The sequence below is a fragment of the Salmo salar genome, chromosome ssa19, assembly GCF_905237065.1.
Source record: "Salmo salar chromosome ssa19, Ssal_v3.1, whole genome shotgun sequence".
Taxonomy (NCBI): domain Eukaryota; kingdom Metazoa; phylum Chordata; class Actinopteri; order Salmoniformes; family Salmonidae; genus Salmo; species Salmo salar.
In genome coordinates this window covers 35,452,594-35,470,401 of record NC_059460.1, presented here as the reverse complement: position 1 = coordinate 35,470,401, position 17,808 = coordinate 35,452,594, and the positions used below count along the sequence as shown (strand labels likewise).

At 45.0% G+C, this 17,808-nt stretch overlaps 1 protein-coding gene across 3 annotated transcripts in view; it reads right to left on the bottom strand.

Annotated features, from left to right (window-relative positions):
• Window positions 1–17,808, bottom strand: part of arid4b (AT-rich interaction domain 4B) — a 243,060-nt gene that overhangs the window by 21,077 nt on the left and 204,175 nt on the right. The window contains exons 17-19 of one of the 3 annotated variants that reach the window (XM_045702251.1): window positions 4,474–4,683; window positions 626–710; window positions 212–461 (exon numbers count right to left, since the gene is read on the bottom strand). In XM_045702251.1, coding sequence (XP_045558207.1) covers window positions 212–461; window positions 626–710; window positions 4,474–4,683 — 545 coding nt within the window. The remainder of the gene's footprint in view (window positions 1–211; window positions 462–625; window positions 711–4,473; window positions 4,684–17,808) is intronic. The other 2 variants (XM_045702252.1, XM_045702253.1) reach the window with 2 other exon arrangements.

Here is a 17,808-nt window from a genome sequence, read left to right as displayed (position 1 = left end):
ATACTGTTAGAGTACAACGCCAGGTAGAGCAGTGACTACCTGTATACTGTTAGAGTACAACGCCAGGTAGAGCAGTGACTACCTGTATACTGTTAGAGTACAACGCCAGGTAGAGCAGTGACTACCTGTATACTGTTAGAGTACAACGCCAGGTAGAGCAGTGACTACCTGTATACTGTTAGATTACAACGCCAGGTAGAGCAGTGACTACCTTGCAGGCCATTGAGGATAGAAGTGATTTCAATAGACTTGACTGGAGACTGCAGAGTCAGAGTCCTTTGGTTCTCACCGTCCTCCATCTTGGAGAAAACATGGCGCTCATGGGCTGAGCAGGGACCGGAGCCAGAGCAGGGGCCGAGGGATTTGGAGGAGGGGCGGGGGACACGTAGTCTGTTGGGGGACGGACTCCCCAGGTCCTCGTTCAGTCGCTCCAGACGGTTACGCTCTCTCTCCGCTTTGTTCTGGGAGGGCAGGAAAACCATGTTTAGGGCTCCAGATTAATGTTGTGCATCTTGTGGTAACCTCATGTCATCTTCATAGACAGAAACAACTATGTATTCTGTATATTCAATTGAAATTGCTAATATGCAAAATATAATAAAAAAACAACATTTATTTCTCCTACCTTTATTTTCTTGCGGTGTTTAATCTTCTGAACATTCTTATTGGCCGGACGTACAATCTTGTCAGCTTTGACCCACTCATCATATCTGACGGGAGAGACAGAGACAGAGAGTCAATCACAGGTCAAAGGTCAGTTATAAAGCCTATGCCCCAAATGGCACCCTATTCCTTTTATAGTGTACTACTTTTGTCCAGAGCCCTATGGGATTCAATATGGGCCCTGGTCAAAAGTAGTGTACTACCTATGGGATTCCCTATTGGTCCTGGTCAAAAGTAGTGTACTATCTATGGGATTCCCTATTGGCCCTGGTCAAAAGTAGTGTACTACCTATGGGATTCCCTATTGGTCCTGGTCAAAAGTAGTGTACTACCTATGGGATTCCCTATTGGCCCTGATCAAAAGTAGTGTACTACCTATGGGATTCCATATTGGCCCTGGTCAAAAGTAGTGTACTACCTATGGGATTCCCTATTGGCCCTGGTCAAAACTAGTGCACTATATAGGAAATAGGGTGCCATTTGGAACGCAAGGTAAGATTATATTTGAGATTCTTCAGTTACCACCCTTTGCCTTGATGACAGCTTTGCACAATCTTGGCATTCTCTCACCAAGCTTCATGAGGTGCATGGAATGCATTTTAATTAACAGGTGTGCCTTGTTAAATGTTAATTTGTTATTATTTCTTTCCTTCTTAATGCGTTTGAGACAACCAGTTGTGTTGTGACAAGGTAGGGGTGGTATACAGAAGATAGCCCTATTTGGTATAAGACCAACTCAATATTATGGCAAGAACAGCTCAAATAAGCAAAGAGAAATGACAGTCCATCGTTACTTTAAGACATGAAGGTCAGTCAATACGGAAAATGTCAACAACTTTGAAAGTTTCTTAAAGTGCAGTTGCAAAAACCATCAAGCGCTATGATGAAACTGGCTCTCATGAGGACCGCCACAGGAAAGGAAGACCCAGAGTTACCTCTGCTGTAGAGGATAAGTTCATTAGAGATAACAGCCTCAGAAATTGCTGACAAAATAAATGCTTCAGAGTACAACGCCAGGTAGAGCAGTGACTACCTGTATACTGTTAGAGTACAATCAATGTACACATCTCAACGTAAACTGTTCAGAGACCACCGAGTGGCGCAGCGGTCTCAGTGCTAGAGGTGACACTACAGACCCTGGTTCGATTCCAGGCTGTATCACAACCGGCCACAATTGGGAGTCCCATAGGGCGGCGCGCAATTGACCCAGTGTCGTCCGACTTAGGGTTTGGCTAGGGTAGGCCGTCATTGTAAATAAGAATTTGTTCTTAACTGACTTGCCTAGTTAAAAAGGTAAAATGAAATACAATTTTAAAAAAATCAGGCCTTCATGGTCGAATTGCTGGCAAGAAACCACTACTAAACGACACCAATAAGAAGACGAGACTTGCTTCGGCCAAGAAACATGAGCAATGGGCATTAGACCGGTGGATATCTGACCGATGGTCTGATGAGTCCAAATTAGAAATTTTGGTTCCAACGGCCGTGTCTTTGTGAGACGCAGAGTAGGTGAACAGATGATCTCTGCATGTGTGGTTCCCATCGTGAAGCATGGAGGAGGAGGTGTGATGGTGTAGGGGTGCTTTGCTGGTGACACTGTCAATGATTTATTTAGAATTCAAGGCAGAGTTAACCAGCATGGTTATCACAGCATTCTGCAGCGATACGCCATCCCATATGGTTTGCGCTTAGTGGGACTATCATTTGTTTCTCAACAGGACAATGACCCAACACACCTCCAGGCTGTTTAAGGGCTGTTTGACCAAGAAGGAGAGAGATGGAGTGCTGCATCAGATGACCTGGCCTCCACAATCACCCGACCTCAACCCAATTGAGATGGTTTGGGATGAGTTGGATCGCAGAGTGAAGGAAAAGCAGCCAACAAGTGCTCAACATATGTGGGAACTCCTTCAAGACTGATGGAAAAGCATTCCAGGTGAAGCTGTTTGAGATAATGCCAAGAGTGTGCAAAGCTGTCATCAAGGCAAAGGGTGGTTACTTTGAAGAATCTAAAATCTAAAATATATTTAGATTTGTTTAACACTTTTTTGGTTACTACATGAATCCATATGTTTTATTACATAGTTTTGTTGTCTTCACTATTATTCTACAATGTAGAAAATAGTAAAAATAAAGAAAAATCCAGGAATGAGTTGGTGTGTCCAAACTTTTGACTGGTACTGTATATCAACATTATTAAAACATTTTTTTTACCTTTATTTAACTAGGAAAGTCAGTTAAGAACAAATTCTTATTTTCAATGATGACCTAGGAACAGTGGGTTAACTGCCTTGTTCAGGGGCAGAATGACAGATTTGTACCTTGTCAGCTCAGGGATTTGATCTTGCAACCTTTCGGTTACTAGTCCAACGCTCTAACCACTAGGCTACCTGCCGCCCCATAATTATATAATGGAATAAAACAACCATAATTAAGATAAATCAAAATTATTACATGGAATAAGACAGCCTTAATGAAGACAAATCCACATTATATTATGGAATAAAACAGCCTTAATGAAGACAAATCCACATTATAATTATGGAATAAAACAGCCTTAATGAAGACAAATCCACATTATAATTATGGAATAAAACAACCTTAATGAAGACAAATCCACATTATAATTATGGAATAAAACAACCTTAATGAAGACAAATCCACATCATAATTATGGAATAAAATAACCTTAATGAAGACAAATCCACATTATAATTATGGAATAAAACAACCTTAATTAAGATAAATCAACATTATGATAATACCAACAACCATTGAAATGAATTACAGAATGTTAACTACCCAAAGGTAGTCAGTCTACTTGGATCTACAGAAAGGAATGAAAGTCTTCCAACGTCACACCACAAGACACAGTAACGCAGAGAGAAAGAACATCCGCTCAACCACTACACAACGTAAGACAATGACATCTCGAACATTGGTCTCACTGTGAAAAGCTCTTCTCTATGCTAACTCTACTTCTACATAGTAACACTGTATTTATTACCCTGTCTCTGGCCCAGGGGGGAGAAAGGTAGAAGTGAGTATAGCAGCATTTTAATACCAGATCCACACGATAGGGCCCACCCGAACCGTACCCTGCTGCCTGTGGTCCTTTCCAGTATGGTTCCAGCAATTATAGTGGATGTTTAACCAGGCAAGCTCAGTTTCTCAGCTTGGCTTGGGTAGGTTTGGCCCTATAATGTGAATGAGGATTAAATGGCATTTTAAAGTGGCTTAGGGCTAAATAAAATAGCTCTATTCTTCAATGAGAAGGCTCTGTGAAAGAGCTTCATTTTATGGTCAAACTCAGCACGTCTCTAGATGACAGTGGGAGGACAGACAGACGGACGGACGAGGAGACAAACTGTCAGTCAATACTTTAAAACGTCAACAAACCAAAGTCATTACTGATTGCCCCAGTTCTCAATTTTAACCACTAGATGTCCACAGTGCAATGATAATTAATTAGTCCTGACACAGAAAAACCATTACATTATCTACAGGGGATGGTAAGAAATAACAAATGATAATTAATTTGTCGTGTCACAAGAGGGACCATTACATTATCTATAGATGATGGTAAGATATAATCAATGATATATAAATAAAATATATGTGACCTTGTATCATAACAGAGAGGAAGTGATATCCATGTTGTTGCTATAGGGATCTCCATTTAAAAGGTAAGATCTTTACATTTACAGCTGGGTCTATTTGAGGAGAGCGAATAATATAGCTGTAATACTAGTGGTGGCTAGGAAGGTGGTCGGTCATATTCCCCAGGGCTGTGTGTCCTGCTAATCTTACCTGACGTTCCAGCCACAGTAGTGAACCAGGTAGAGCACCTCTCCCCCCTCCACGTCAGCCTCTTTCACAGTGGCCTGGTACGTCTTCAGGCTGCGACCACGCCCATACCTCACCTGCACCTTCATCCCCGGGGGGTAACACTCAAACTCCTCCCCTTCCTCCCCCAGATCCTCATCACCACCATCGCCCTCCTGACTGCAGCTCTCATCCCTGAAATCAATGAAACACAGTTCAGCTTCCTGTTCACTTCCTGGTCCTAGGCTTCCCATAATGCACCACAACCACAACCCCAAACCCACCCAAACCCAGCTCTCACTACCTAGCACTAGGTAGACCAAACCCACCATTGGCCTGTGTCAACCGCCAACCTCCAAGCTACAACTACAAAAAAAAAAACCTAGCCTCCAAAACACAACTAATAAATAACCCCACAAGCCTCAAAGCCACTACTACTAAATACCCCCCCAGCCTCCAAGCACCTACTACTAAATAACCCCCCCTAGCCTCCAAGCCACTACTACTACTAAATAACCCCACTAGCCTCCAAGCCACTACTACTACTAAATAACCCCCCTACCCTCCAAGCAACAACTACTAAATAACCCCCCTAGCCTCCAAGCCACTACTACTAAATAACAACACTAGCCTCAAAGCATATACTACTAAATAACCCCACTAGCCTCCAAGCCACTACTACTACTAAATAACCCCCCTAGCCTCCAAGCAACAACTACTAAATAACCCCCTAGCCTACAAGCCAATACTACTAAATAACCCCCCTAGCCTCCAAGCCACTACTACTAAATAACCCCCCAGCCTCCTCAACCTCAAAGCCAATACTACTAAATAACAACACTAGCCTCAAAGCATATACTACTAAATAACCCCACTAGCCTCCAAGCCAATACAACTAAATAACCCCCCCAAGCCTCCAAGCCACTACCACTACCAAATAACCCCCCTAGTCTCCAAGACACTACTACTAAATAACCCCACTAGCCTCCAAGCCACTACTAATAAATAACACCCCTAGCCTCCAAGCCACTACTACTAAATAACCCCCCAGCCTCCAAGACACTACTACTAAATAACACCCCTAACCTCCAAGCACTTACTACTAAATAACACCCCCCCAGCCTCCAAGCCACTACTACTAAATAACCCCCCCCTAGCCTCCAAGCCACTACTACTAAATAAAACCCCCTAGCCTCCAAGCCACTACTACTAAATAACCCCACCAGCCTCCAAGCCTATACTACTAAATAACCCCCTAGCCTCCAAGCACCTACTAATAAATAACCCCCCTAGCCTCCAAGCACTTACTACTAAATAACACCCCCCCTAGCCTCAAAGCCACTACTAATAAATACCCCGCCAGCCTCCTCAACCTCCAAGCCAAAACTACTAAATAACACCCCTAGCCTCCAAGCACTTACTACTAAATAACCCCCCCAGCCTCCTCAACCTCCAAGCCAATACTACTAAATAACCCTCCTCAGCCTCCAAGCCACTACTACTAAATAACCCCCCAGCCTCCAAGCCACTACTACTAAATAACCCCCCCTAGCCTCCAAGCACCTACTACTAAATAACACCCCCAGCCTCCAAGCACTTACTACTAAATAACACCCCCCTAGCCTCCAAGCCACTACTAATAAATACCCCCCTCTAGCCTCCTCAACCTTCAAGCCAATACTACTAAATAACAACCCTAGCCTCCAAGCACTTACTACTAAATAACTCCACCAGCCTCCAAGCCTATACTACTAAATAACACCCTAGCCTCCAAGCCACTACTAATAAATAACACCCCTAGCCTCCAAGCCACTACTACTATTACTTAAAACCCCCCTAGCCTCCAAGCCAATACTACTAAATAACCCCCCTAGCCTCCAAGCCACTACTACTAAATAACCCCCCTAGCCTCCAAGCACCTACTACTAAATTATCCCCCTAGCCTCCAAGCCGCTACTACTACTAAATAACACCACTAGCCTCCAAGCCACAACTACCGAATAACCCCACTAGCCTCCAAGCCACTACTACTAAATAACCCCCTAGCCTCCAAGCCACTACTACTACTAAATAACACCACTAGCCTCCAAGCCAATACTAGTAAATAACCCCCCAGTTTTCAAGCAACTACTACTAAATAACCCCCCCAGCCTCCAAGCCACTACTACTAAATAACCCCACTAGCCTCCATGCCACTACTACTAAATAACCCCCTAGCCTCCAAGCCACTACTACTACTAAATAACCCCACTAGCCTCCAAGCCAATACTACTAAATAACCCCCCAGCCTTCAAGCAACTACTACTAAATAACCCCCCTAGCCTCCAAGCCACTACAACTAAATATGCCCCCTAACCTCCTCAACCTCCAAGCAACTACTACTAATTAAACTCCCTAGCCTCCAAGCCACTACTACTAAATTATCTCCCTAGCCTCCAAGCCACAACTACTAAATAATCTCCCTAGCCTCCAAGCCACTACTACTAATAAATAGCCCCCTAGCCTCCAAGCCACTACTAATAAATAACCCACCAAGACTCCCCAGCCTCCAAGCCACTACTACTAACCCCCCCAGCCTCCAAGTCAATACTACTAAACCCCCCCAGCCTCCAAGCCACTACTACTAAATAACCCCTTAGCCTCCAAGCCACTACTACTACTAAAAAACCCCACTAGCCTCCAAGCTACAACTACTAAATAACCACCCTTGCATCCAAGCCACTACTACTAAATAACCACCCTAGCCTCCAAGCCACTAGTACTACTAAATAACCCCCCTAGCCTCCAAGCCACTACGACTACTAAACAACCCCACTAGCCTCCAAACCATTAAATAACCCCCCTAGCCTCCAAGCCACCACTACTACTAAATACCACCCCAGCCTCCAAGCCACTACTACTACTAAATAACACCCCTAGCCTCCAAGCCACTACTACTACTAAATAAAACCCTAGCCTCCAAGCCACTACTACTAAATAACCACCCTAGCCTCCAAGCCACTACTACTTTTTTTATTATTATTATTATTATTATTATTATTTTTTTTTTTTGTATTATTATTATTATTATTATTATTATTATTATTTTTTTTTTTTCTACCGCATCATTGATTGTATGTTGTTTTACTCCATGTGTAACTCTGTGTTTTTGTATGTTGTCGAACTGCTTTGCTTTATCTTGGCCAGGTCGCAATTGTAAATGAGAACTTGTTCTCAACTTGCCTACCTGGTTAAATAAAGGTGAAATAAATAAATAAATAAAATAAATAAAAACCCCCCAAGCCTCCAAGCCACTACTACTAAATAACCACACTAGCCTCCATACCACTACTACTAAATAACCCCCCTAGCCTCCAAGCCACTACTACTACTAAATAACCCCACTAGCCTCCAAGCCAATACTACTAAATAACCCCCCCAGCCTTCAAGCAACTACTACTAAATAACCCCCTAGCGTCCAAGCCACTACAACTAAATATCCCCCCTAACCTCCTCAACCTCCAAACAACTACTACTAATTAAACTCCCTAGCCTCCAAGCCACTACTACTAAATAATCTCCCCAGCCTCCAAGCCACAACTACTAAATAATCTCCCTAGCCTCCAAGCCACTACTACTACTAAATAGCCCCCTAGCCTCCAAGCCACTACTACTACCGAATAACCCCACTAGCCTCCAAGCCACTACTACTAAATAAACCCTCTAGACTCCAAGCCACTACTACTACTAAATAACCCCCCAGCCTCCAAGCCACTACTACTAAATAACCTGCTAAATAACACCCCAGCCTCCAAGCACTTACTACTAAATAACCCCCCAGCCTCCTCAACCTCCAAGCCAATACTACTAAATAACCCTCCTCAGCCTCCAAGCCACTACTACTAAATAACCCCCCAGCCTCCAAGCCACTACTACTAAATAACCCCCCCTAGCCTCCAAGCACCTACTACTAAATAACACCCCCAGCCTCCAAGCACTTACTACTAAATAACACCCCCTAGCCTCCAAGCCACTACTAATAAATACCCCCCTCTAGCCTCCTCAACCTTCAAGCCAATACTACTAAATAACAACCCTAGCCTCCAAGCACGTACTACTAAATAACTCCACCAGCCTCCAAGCCTATACTACTAAATAACACCCTAGCCTCCAAGCCACTACTAATAAATAACAGCCCTAGCCTCCAAGCCACTACTACTATTACTTAAAACCCCCCTAGCCTCCAAGCCAATACTACTAAATAACCCCCTAGCCTCCAAGCCACTACTACTAAATAACCCCCTAGCCTCCAAGCACCTACTACTAAATTATCCCCCTAGCCTCCAAGCCGCTACTACTACTAAATAACACCACTAGCCTCCAAGCCACAACTACTAAATAACCCACCTAGCCTCCAAGCCACTACTACTAAATAACCCCCTTAGCCTCCAAGCCACTACTACTACTAAATAACCCCCCTATCCTCCAAGCCACTACGACTACTAAACAACCCCACTACTCTCCAAACCATTAAATAACCCCCCTAGTCTCCAAGCACCTACTACTACTAAATAACCCCACTAGCCTCCAAGCTACTACTACTACTAAACAACCCCCCTAGCCTCCATGCTACTACTACTAAATAACCCCCTAGCCTCCAAGCAACTACTACTACTAAATAACCCTCCTAGCCTCCAAACCACTAACTAACCCCCCTAGCCTCCAACTAAATACTACGACTAAACAACCTCTATAGCCGCCAAGCCACTACTACTAAATAACCCCCTTAGCCTCCAAGCTACTACTACTAAATAACCCCCCCAGCCTCTCCTACTAAATAACCCTCCTCAGCCTCCAAGCCACTAATACTAAATAACCCCCCAGCCTCCAAGCCACTACTACTAAATAACCCGCCTAGCCTCCAAGCACCTACTACTAAATAACACCCCCCTAGCCTCCAAGCCACTACTAATAAATACCCCCCTCTAGCCTCCTCAACCTTCAAGCCAATACAACTAAATAACAACCCTAGCCTCCAAGCACTTACTACTAAATAACCCCCCCAGCATCCTCAGACTCCAAGCCAATACTACTAAATAACTCCACCAGCCTCCAAACCTATACTACTAAATAAACCCCTAGCCTCCAAGCCATTACTACTAAATAACCCCACTAGCCTCCAAGCCACTACTACTAAATCACCCACCCTAGCCAACAAGCCAAACGTACTAAATAACCCCCTAGCCTCCAAGCCACTACTAATAAATAACCCCCTAGACTCCCCAACCTCCAACCCACTACTACTAACCCCCCCAGGCTCCAAGCCACTACTACTAAACCCCCCCAGCCTCCAAGCCACTACTACTAAATAACCCCCTAGGCTCCAAGCCACTACTGCTACTAAATAACCCCCTAGCCTCCAAGCCAAAACTACTAAATAACCCCCCTAGCCTCCAAGCCACTACTACTAAATCACCTCTCTAGCCTCCAAGCCACTACTACTACTAAATAACCCCCTAGCCTCCAAGCCACTACGACTACTAAATAACTCCCCTAGCCTCCAAGCCACTACTACTACTAAATAAACCCCTAGCCTCCAAGCCACTACTACTAAATAACCCCCTAGCCTCCAAGCCATTACTACTAAATAACCCCCCTAGCCTCCAAGCCACTACTACTAAATAACCCCCTAGCCTCCAAGCCACTACTAGTAAATAACCCCCTAGCCTCCAAGCCACTACTACTAAATAACCCCCCAGCCTTTAAGCCATTACTACTAAATAACCCCCTAGCCTCCACGCAACTACTAATAAATAACCCGTCTAGCCTCCAAGTCACTACTACTACTAAATAGCCCCCTAGCCTCCAAGCCACTACTACTACCGAATAACCCCACTAGCCTCCAAGCCACTACTACTACTAAATAACACCACTAGCCTCCAAGCCAATACTAGTAAATAACCCCCCCAGCCTTCAAGCAACTACTACTAAATAACCCCCCCAGCCTCCAAGCCACTACTACTAAATAACCCCACTAGCCTCCATACCACTACTACTAAATAATCCCCTAGCCTCCAAGCCACTACTTCTACTAAATAACCCCACTAGCCTCCAAGCCAATACTACTAAATAACCCCCCAGCCTTCAAGCAACTACTACTAAATAACCCCCCTAGCCTCCAAGCCACTACAACTAAATATCCCCCCTAACCTCCTCAACCTCCAAGCAACTACTACTAATTAAACTCCCTAGCCTCCAAGCCACTACTACTAAATAATCTCCCTAGCCTCCAAGCCACAACTACTAAATAATCTCCCTAGCCTCCAAGCCACTACTACTACTAAATAGCCCCCTAGCCTCCAAGACACTACTACTAAATAACCCCTCTAGACTCCAAGCCACTACTACTACTAAATAACACCACTAGCCTCCAAGCCACTACTACTACTAAATAACACCACTAGCCTCCAAGACAATACTAGTAAATCACCCCCCCAGCCTTCAAGCAACTACTACTAAATAACCCCACTAGCCTCCAAGCCACTACTACTAAATAACCCCCCTAGCCTCCAAGCCACTACTACAACTAAATAACCCCACTAGCCTCCAAGCCAATACTACTAAATAACAGCCCCCAGCATTCAAGCAACTACTACTAAATAACCCCCCCAGCCTCCAAGCCACTACTACTAAATAACCCCACTAGCCTCCATACCACTACTACTAAATAACCCGCCTAGCCTCCAAGCCACTACTACTACTAAATAACCCCACTAGCCTCCAAGCCAATACTACTAAATAACCCCCCCAGCATTCAAGCAACTACTACTAAATAACCCCCCTAGCCTCCAAGCCACAACTACTAAATATCTCTCTAGCCTCCAAGCCAATACTAATACTAAATAACCTCCCAAGCCTCCAAGCCACTACTACTATTAAATAACCTCCAACCCACTCTATTACTAAATAACCTCCCTAGCCTCCAAGCCACTACTACTAAACAACCCCACTAGCCTCCAAGACACTACTACTACTAAATAACCTCCCTAGCCTCCAAGCCACTACTACTACTAAATAACCTCCCTAGCCTCCAAGCCACTCTATTACTAAATAACCTCCCTAGCCTCCAAGCCACTACTACTAAATAACCACACTAGCCTCCAAGACACTACTACTACTAAATAACCCCACTAGCCTCCAAGCCAATACTACTAAAAAACCCCACTAGCCTCCAAGCCACTACTACTAAATCACCCACCCTAGCCTCCAAGCCAAAAGTACTAAATAACCCCCATAGCCTCCAAGCCACTACTAATAAATAACCCGATTAGCCTCCAAGCCACTACTACTACTAAATAACCCCCTAGACTCCCCAGCCTCCAAGCCACTACTACTAACCCTCCCAGCCTCCAAGCCACTACTACTAAATAACCCCACTAGCCTCCAAGCCACTACTACTACCGAATAACCCCACTAGCCACCAAGCCACTACTACTAAATAACCCCCCTAGCCTCCAAGCCACTACTACTACTAAATAACCCCACTAGCCTCCAAGCCAATACTACTAAATACCCCCCCCAGCCTTCAAACAACTACTACTAAATAACCCCCCTAGCCTCCAAGCCATTACTACTAAATAACCCCCCTAGCCTCCAAGCCACTACTACTACTAAATAACACAACTATCCTCCAAGCCAATACTAGTAAATAACCCCCCCAGCCTTCAAGCAACTACTACTAAATAACCCCCCAAGCCTCCAAGCCACTACTACTAAATAACCACACTAGCCTCCATACCACTACTACTAAATAACCCCCTAGCCTCCAAGCCACTACTACTACTAAATAATCCCACTAGCCTCCAAGCCAATACTACTAAATAACCCCCCAGCCTTCAAGCAACTACTACTAAATAACCCCTAGCCTCCAAGCCACTACAACTAAATATCCCCCTAACCTTCTCAACCTCCAAGCAACTACTACTAATTAAACTCCCTAGCCTCCAAGCCACTACTACTAAATAATCTCCCCAGCCTCCAAGCCACAACTACTAAATAATCTCCCTAGCCTCCAAGCCACTACTACTACTAAATAGCCCCCTAGCCTCCAAGCCACTACTACTACCGAATAACCCCACTAGCATCCAAGCCACTACTACTAAATAACCCCTCTAGACTCCAAGCCACTACTACTACTAAATAACACCACTAGCCTCCAAGCCAATACTAGTAAATAACCCCCCCAGCCTTCAAGCAACTACTACTAAATAACCCCACTAGCCTCCAAGCCACTACTACTAAATAACCCCCTAGCCTCCAAGCCACTACTACAACTAAATAACCCCACTAGCCTCCAAGCCAATACTACTAAATAACCCCCCAGCATTCAAGCAACTACTACTAAATAACCCCCCCAGCCTCCAAGCCACTACTACTACTAAATAACCTCCAAGCCACTCTATTACTAAATAACGTCCCTAGCCTCCAAGCCACTACTACTAAACAACCCCACTAGCCTCCAAGACACTACTACTACTAAATAACCTCACTAGCCTCCAAGCCACTACTACTACTACTAAATAACCTCCCTAGCCTCCAAGCCACTCTATTACTAAATAACCTCCCTAGCCTCCAAGCCACTACTACTAAATAACCCAACTAGCCTCCAAGACACTACTACTACTAAATAACCCCACTAGCCTCCAAGCCACTACTACTACTAAATAACCCCACTAGCCTCCAAGCCAATACTACTAAAAAACCCCACTAGCCTCCAAGCCACTACTACTAAATCACCCACCCTAGCCTCCAAGCCAAAAGTACTAAATAACCCCCTAGCCTCCAAGCCACTACTAATAAATAACCCGATTAGCCTCCAAGCCACTACTACTACTAAATAACCCCCCTAGACTCCCCAGCCTCCAAGCCACTACTACTAACCCTCCCAGCCTCCAAGCCACTACTACTACCGAATAACCCCACTAGCCTCCAAGCCACTACTACTAAATAACCCCCCTAGCCTCCAAGCCACTACTACTACTACTAAATAACACCACTAGCCTCCAAGCCAATACTAGTAAATAACCCCCCCAGCCTTCAAGCAACTACTACTAAATAACCCCACTAGCCTCCAAGCCACTACTACTAAATAACCCCCCTAGCCTCCAAGCCACTACTACAACTAAATATCCCCACTAGCCTCCAAGCCAATACTACTAAATAACCCCACCCAGCATTCAAGCAACTACTACTAAATAACCCCCTAGCCTCCAAGCCACTACAACTAAATATCCCCCCTAACCTCCTCAACCTCCAAGCCACTACGCCTAAATAACCCCCCCTAGCCTCCAAGCCACTACAACTAAATATCCCCCCTAACCTCCTTAACCTCCAAGCCACTACTACTAATTAAACTCCCTAGCCTCCAAGCCACTACTACTAAATAACACCACTAGCCTCCAAGCTACTACTACTACTAAATAACCCCCTAGCCTCCAAGCCACTACTAACAAATAACCCCCAAGACTCCCCAGCATCCAAGCCACTAATTCTAACCCCCAGCCTCCAAGCCACTACTACTAAACCAACCCAGCCTCCAAGCCACTACTACTAAATAACCCCCTAGCCTCCAAGCCACTACTACTACTAAATAACCCAACTAGCCTCCAAGCTACAACTACTAAATAACCCCCCTAGCCTCCAAGCCACTATGACTACAAAACAACCCCAATAGCCTCCAAACCATTAAATAACCCCCCTAGCCTCCAAGCCACTACTACTACTAAATAACCCCACTAGCCTCCAAGCTACAACTACTAAATAACCCCCTAGCCTCCAAGCCAATTCTACTAAATAACCACCCTAGCCTCCAAGCCACTACTACTAAATAACCCCACTAGCCTCCAAGCCACTACTACTAAATCACCCCACCTAGCCTCCAAGCCAAAAGTACTAAATAACCCCCCTAGCCTCCAAGCCACTACTAATAAATAACCCCATTAGCCTCCAAGCTACTACTACTACTAAATAACCCCCCTAGCCTCCAAGCCACTACTAATAAATAACCCCCAAAGACTCCCCAGCCTCCAAGCCACTACTACTAACCCCCAGCCTCCAAGTCAATACTACTAAACCCCCCAGCCTCCAAGCCACTACTACTAAATAACCCCTTAGCCTCCAAGCCACTACTACTACTAAATAACCCCAATACCCTCCAAGCTACAACTACTAAATAACCCCCCTAGCCTCCAAGCCACTACTACTAAATAGCCCCCTAGCCTCCAAGCCACTACTACTACCGAATAACCCCACTAGCCTCCAAGATACTACTACTAAATAACCCCCCTAGCCTCCAAGCCACTACTACTACTAAATAACACCACTAGCCTCCAAGCCAATACTAGTAAATAACCCCCCAGCCTTCAAGCAACTACTACTAAATAACCCCCCCAGCCTCCAAGCCACTACTACTAAATAACCCCACTAGCCTCCATGCCACTACTACTAAATAACCCCCCTAGCCTCCAAGCCACTACTACTACTAAATAACCCCACTAGCCTCCAAGCCAATACTACTAAATAACCCCCCTAGCCTCCAAGCCACTACAACTAAATATCCCCCCTAACCTCCTCAACCTCCAAGCAACTACTACTAATTAAACTCCCTAGCCTCCAAGCCACTACTACTAAATAATCTCCCTAGCCTCCAGGCCACAACTACTAAATAATCTCCCTAGCCTCCAAGCCACTACGACTACTAAACAACCCCACTAGCCTCCAAAACATGAAATAACCCCCCTAGCCTCCAAGCCACTACTACTACTAAATACCACCCCAGCCTCCAAGCCACAACTACTAAATAATCTCCCTAGCCTCCAAGCCACTACTACTACTAAATAGCCCCCTAGGCTCCAAGCCACTACTAATAAATAACCCCCCAAGCCTCCCCAGCCTCCAAGCCACTACTACTAACCCCCCCAGTCTCCAAGTCAATACTACTAAACCCCCCCAGCCTCACCACCACTACTACTAAATAACCCCTTAGCCTCCAAGCCACTACTACTACTAAATAACCCCACTAGCCTCCAAGCTACAACTACTAAATAACCCCCCTAGCCTCCAAGCCACTACTACTAAATAACCACCCTAGCCTCCAAGCCACTAGTACTACTAAATAACCCCCCTAGCCTCCAAGCCACTACGACAACTAAACAACCCCACTAGCCTCCAAACCATTAAATAACCCCCCTAGCCTCCAAACCACTACTACTAAATAAAACCCTAGCCTCCAAGCCACTACTACTAAATAACCACCCTAGCCTCCAAGCCACTACTACTAAATAACCCCCCCAGCCTCTAAGCCATTACTACTAAATGACCCCCTAGCCTCCACGCAACTACTAATAAATAACCCGTCTAGCCTCCGAGTCACTACTACTACTAAATAGCCCCCTAGCCTCCAAGCCACTATTACTACCGAATAACCCCACTAGCCTCCAAGTCACTACAACTGAATAACCCCTCTAGACTCCAAGCCACTACTACTACTAAATAACACCACTAGCCTCCAAGCCAATACTAGTAAATAACCCCCCCAGCCTTCAAGCAACTACTACTAAATAACCACACTAGCCTCCAAGCCACTACTACTAAATAACCCCCCTAGCCTCCAAGCCACTACTACAACTAAATAACCCCACTAGCCTCCAAGCCAAAACTACTAAATAACCCCCCCAGCATTCAAGCAACTATTACTAAATAACCCCCCTAGCCTCCAAGCCACAACTACTAAATAATCTCTCTAGCCTCCAAGCCAATACTAATACTAAATAACCTCCCAAGCCTCCAAGCCACTACTACTATTAAATAACCTCCAACCCACTCTATTACTAAATAACCTCCCTAGCCTCCAAGCCACTACTACTAAACAACCCCACTAGCCTCCAAGACACTACTACTATTAAATAACCCCACTAGCCTCCAAGCCACTACTACTACTAAATAACCCCACTAGCCTCCAAGCCAATACTACTAAAAAAAAACCCTATCCTCCAAGCCACTACTAATAAATAACCCGATTAGCCTCCAAGCCACTACTACTACTAAATAACCACCCTAGCCTCCAAGCCACTAGTACTACTAAATAACCCCCCTAGCCTCCAAGCCACTACGACAACTAAACAACCCCACTAGCCTCCAAACCATTAAATAACCCCCCTAGCCTCCAAACCACTACTACTAAATAAAACCCTAGCCTCCAAGCCACTACTACTAAATAACCACCCTAGCCTCCAAGCCACTACTACTAAATAACCCCCCCAGCCTCTAAGCCATTACTACTAAATGACCCCCTAGCCTCCACGCAACTACTAATAAATAACCCGTCTAGCCTCCGAGTCACTACTACTACTAAATAGCCCCCTAGCCTCCAAGCCACTACTACTACCGAATAACCCCACTAGCCTCCAAGTCACTACAACTGAATAACCCCTCTAGACTCCAAGCCACTACTACTACTAAATAACACCACTAGCCTCCAAGCCAATACTAGTAAATAACCCCCCCAGCCTTCAAGCAACTACTACTAAATAACCACACTAGCCTCCAAGCCACTACTACTAAATAACCCCCCTAGCCTCCAAGCCACTACTACAACTAAATAACCCCACTAGCCTCCAAGCCAAAACTACTAAATAACCCCCCCAGCATTCAAGCAACTATTACTAAATAACCCCTAGCCTCCAAGCCACAACTACTAAATAATCTCTCTAGCCTCCAAGCCAATACTAATACTAAATAACCTCCCAAGCCTCCAAGCCACTACTACTATTAAATAACCTCCAACCCACTCTATTACTAAATAACCTCCCTAGCCTCCAAGCCACTACTACTAAACAACCCCACTAGCCTCCAAGACACTACTACTACTAAATAACCCCACTAGCCTCCAAGCCAATACTACTAAAAAACCCCCCTATCCTCCAAGCCACTACTAATAAATAACCCGATTAGCCTCCAAGCCACTACTACTACTAAATAACCCCCTAGACTCCCCAGCCTCCAAGCCACTACTACTAACCCTCCCAGCCTCCAAGCCACTACTACTAAATAACCCCACTAGCCTCCAAGCCACTACTACTACCGAATAACCCCACTAGCCTCCAAGCCACTACTACTAAATAACCCCCCTAGCCTCCAAGCCACTACTACTACTAAATAACCCCACTAGCCTCCAAGCCAATACTACTAAATAACCCCCCTAGCCTCCAAGCCACTACAACTAAATATCCCCCTAACCTCCTCAACCTCCAAGCAACTACTACTAATTAAACTCCCTAGCCT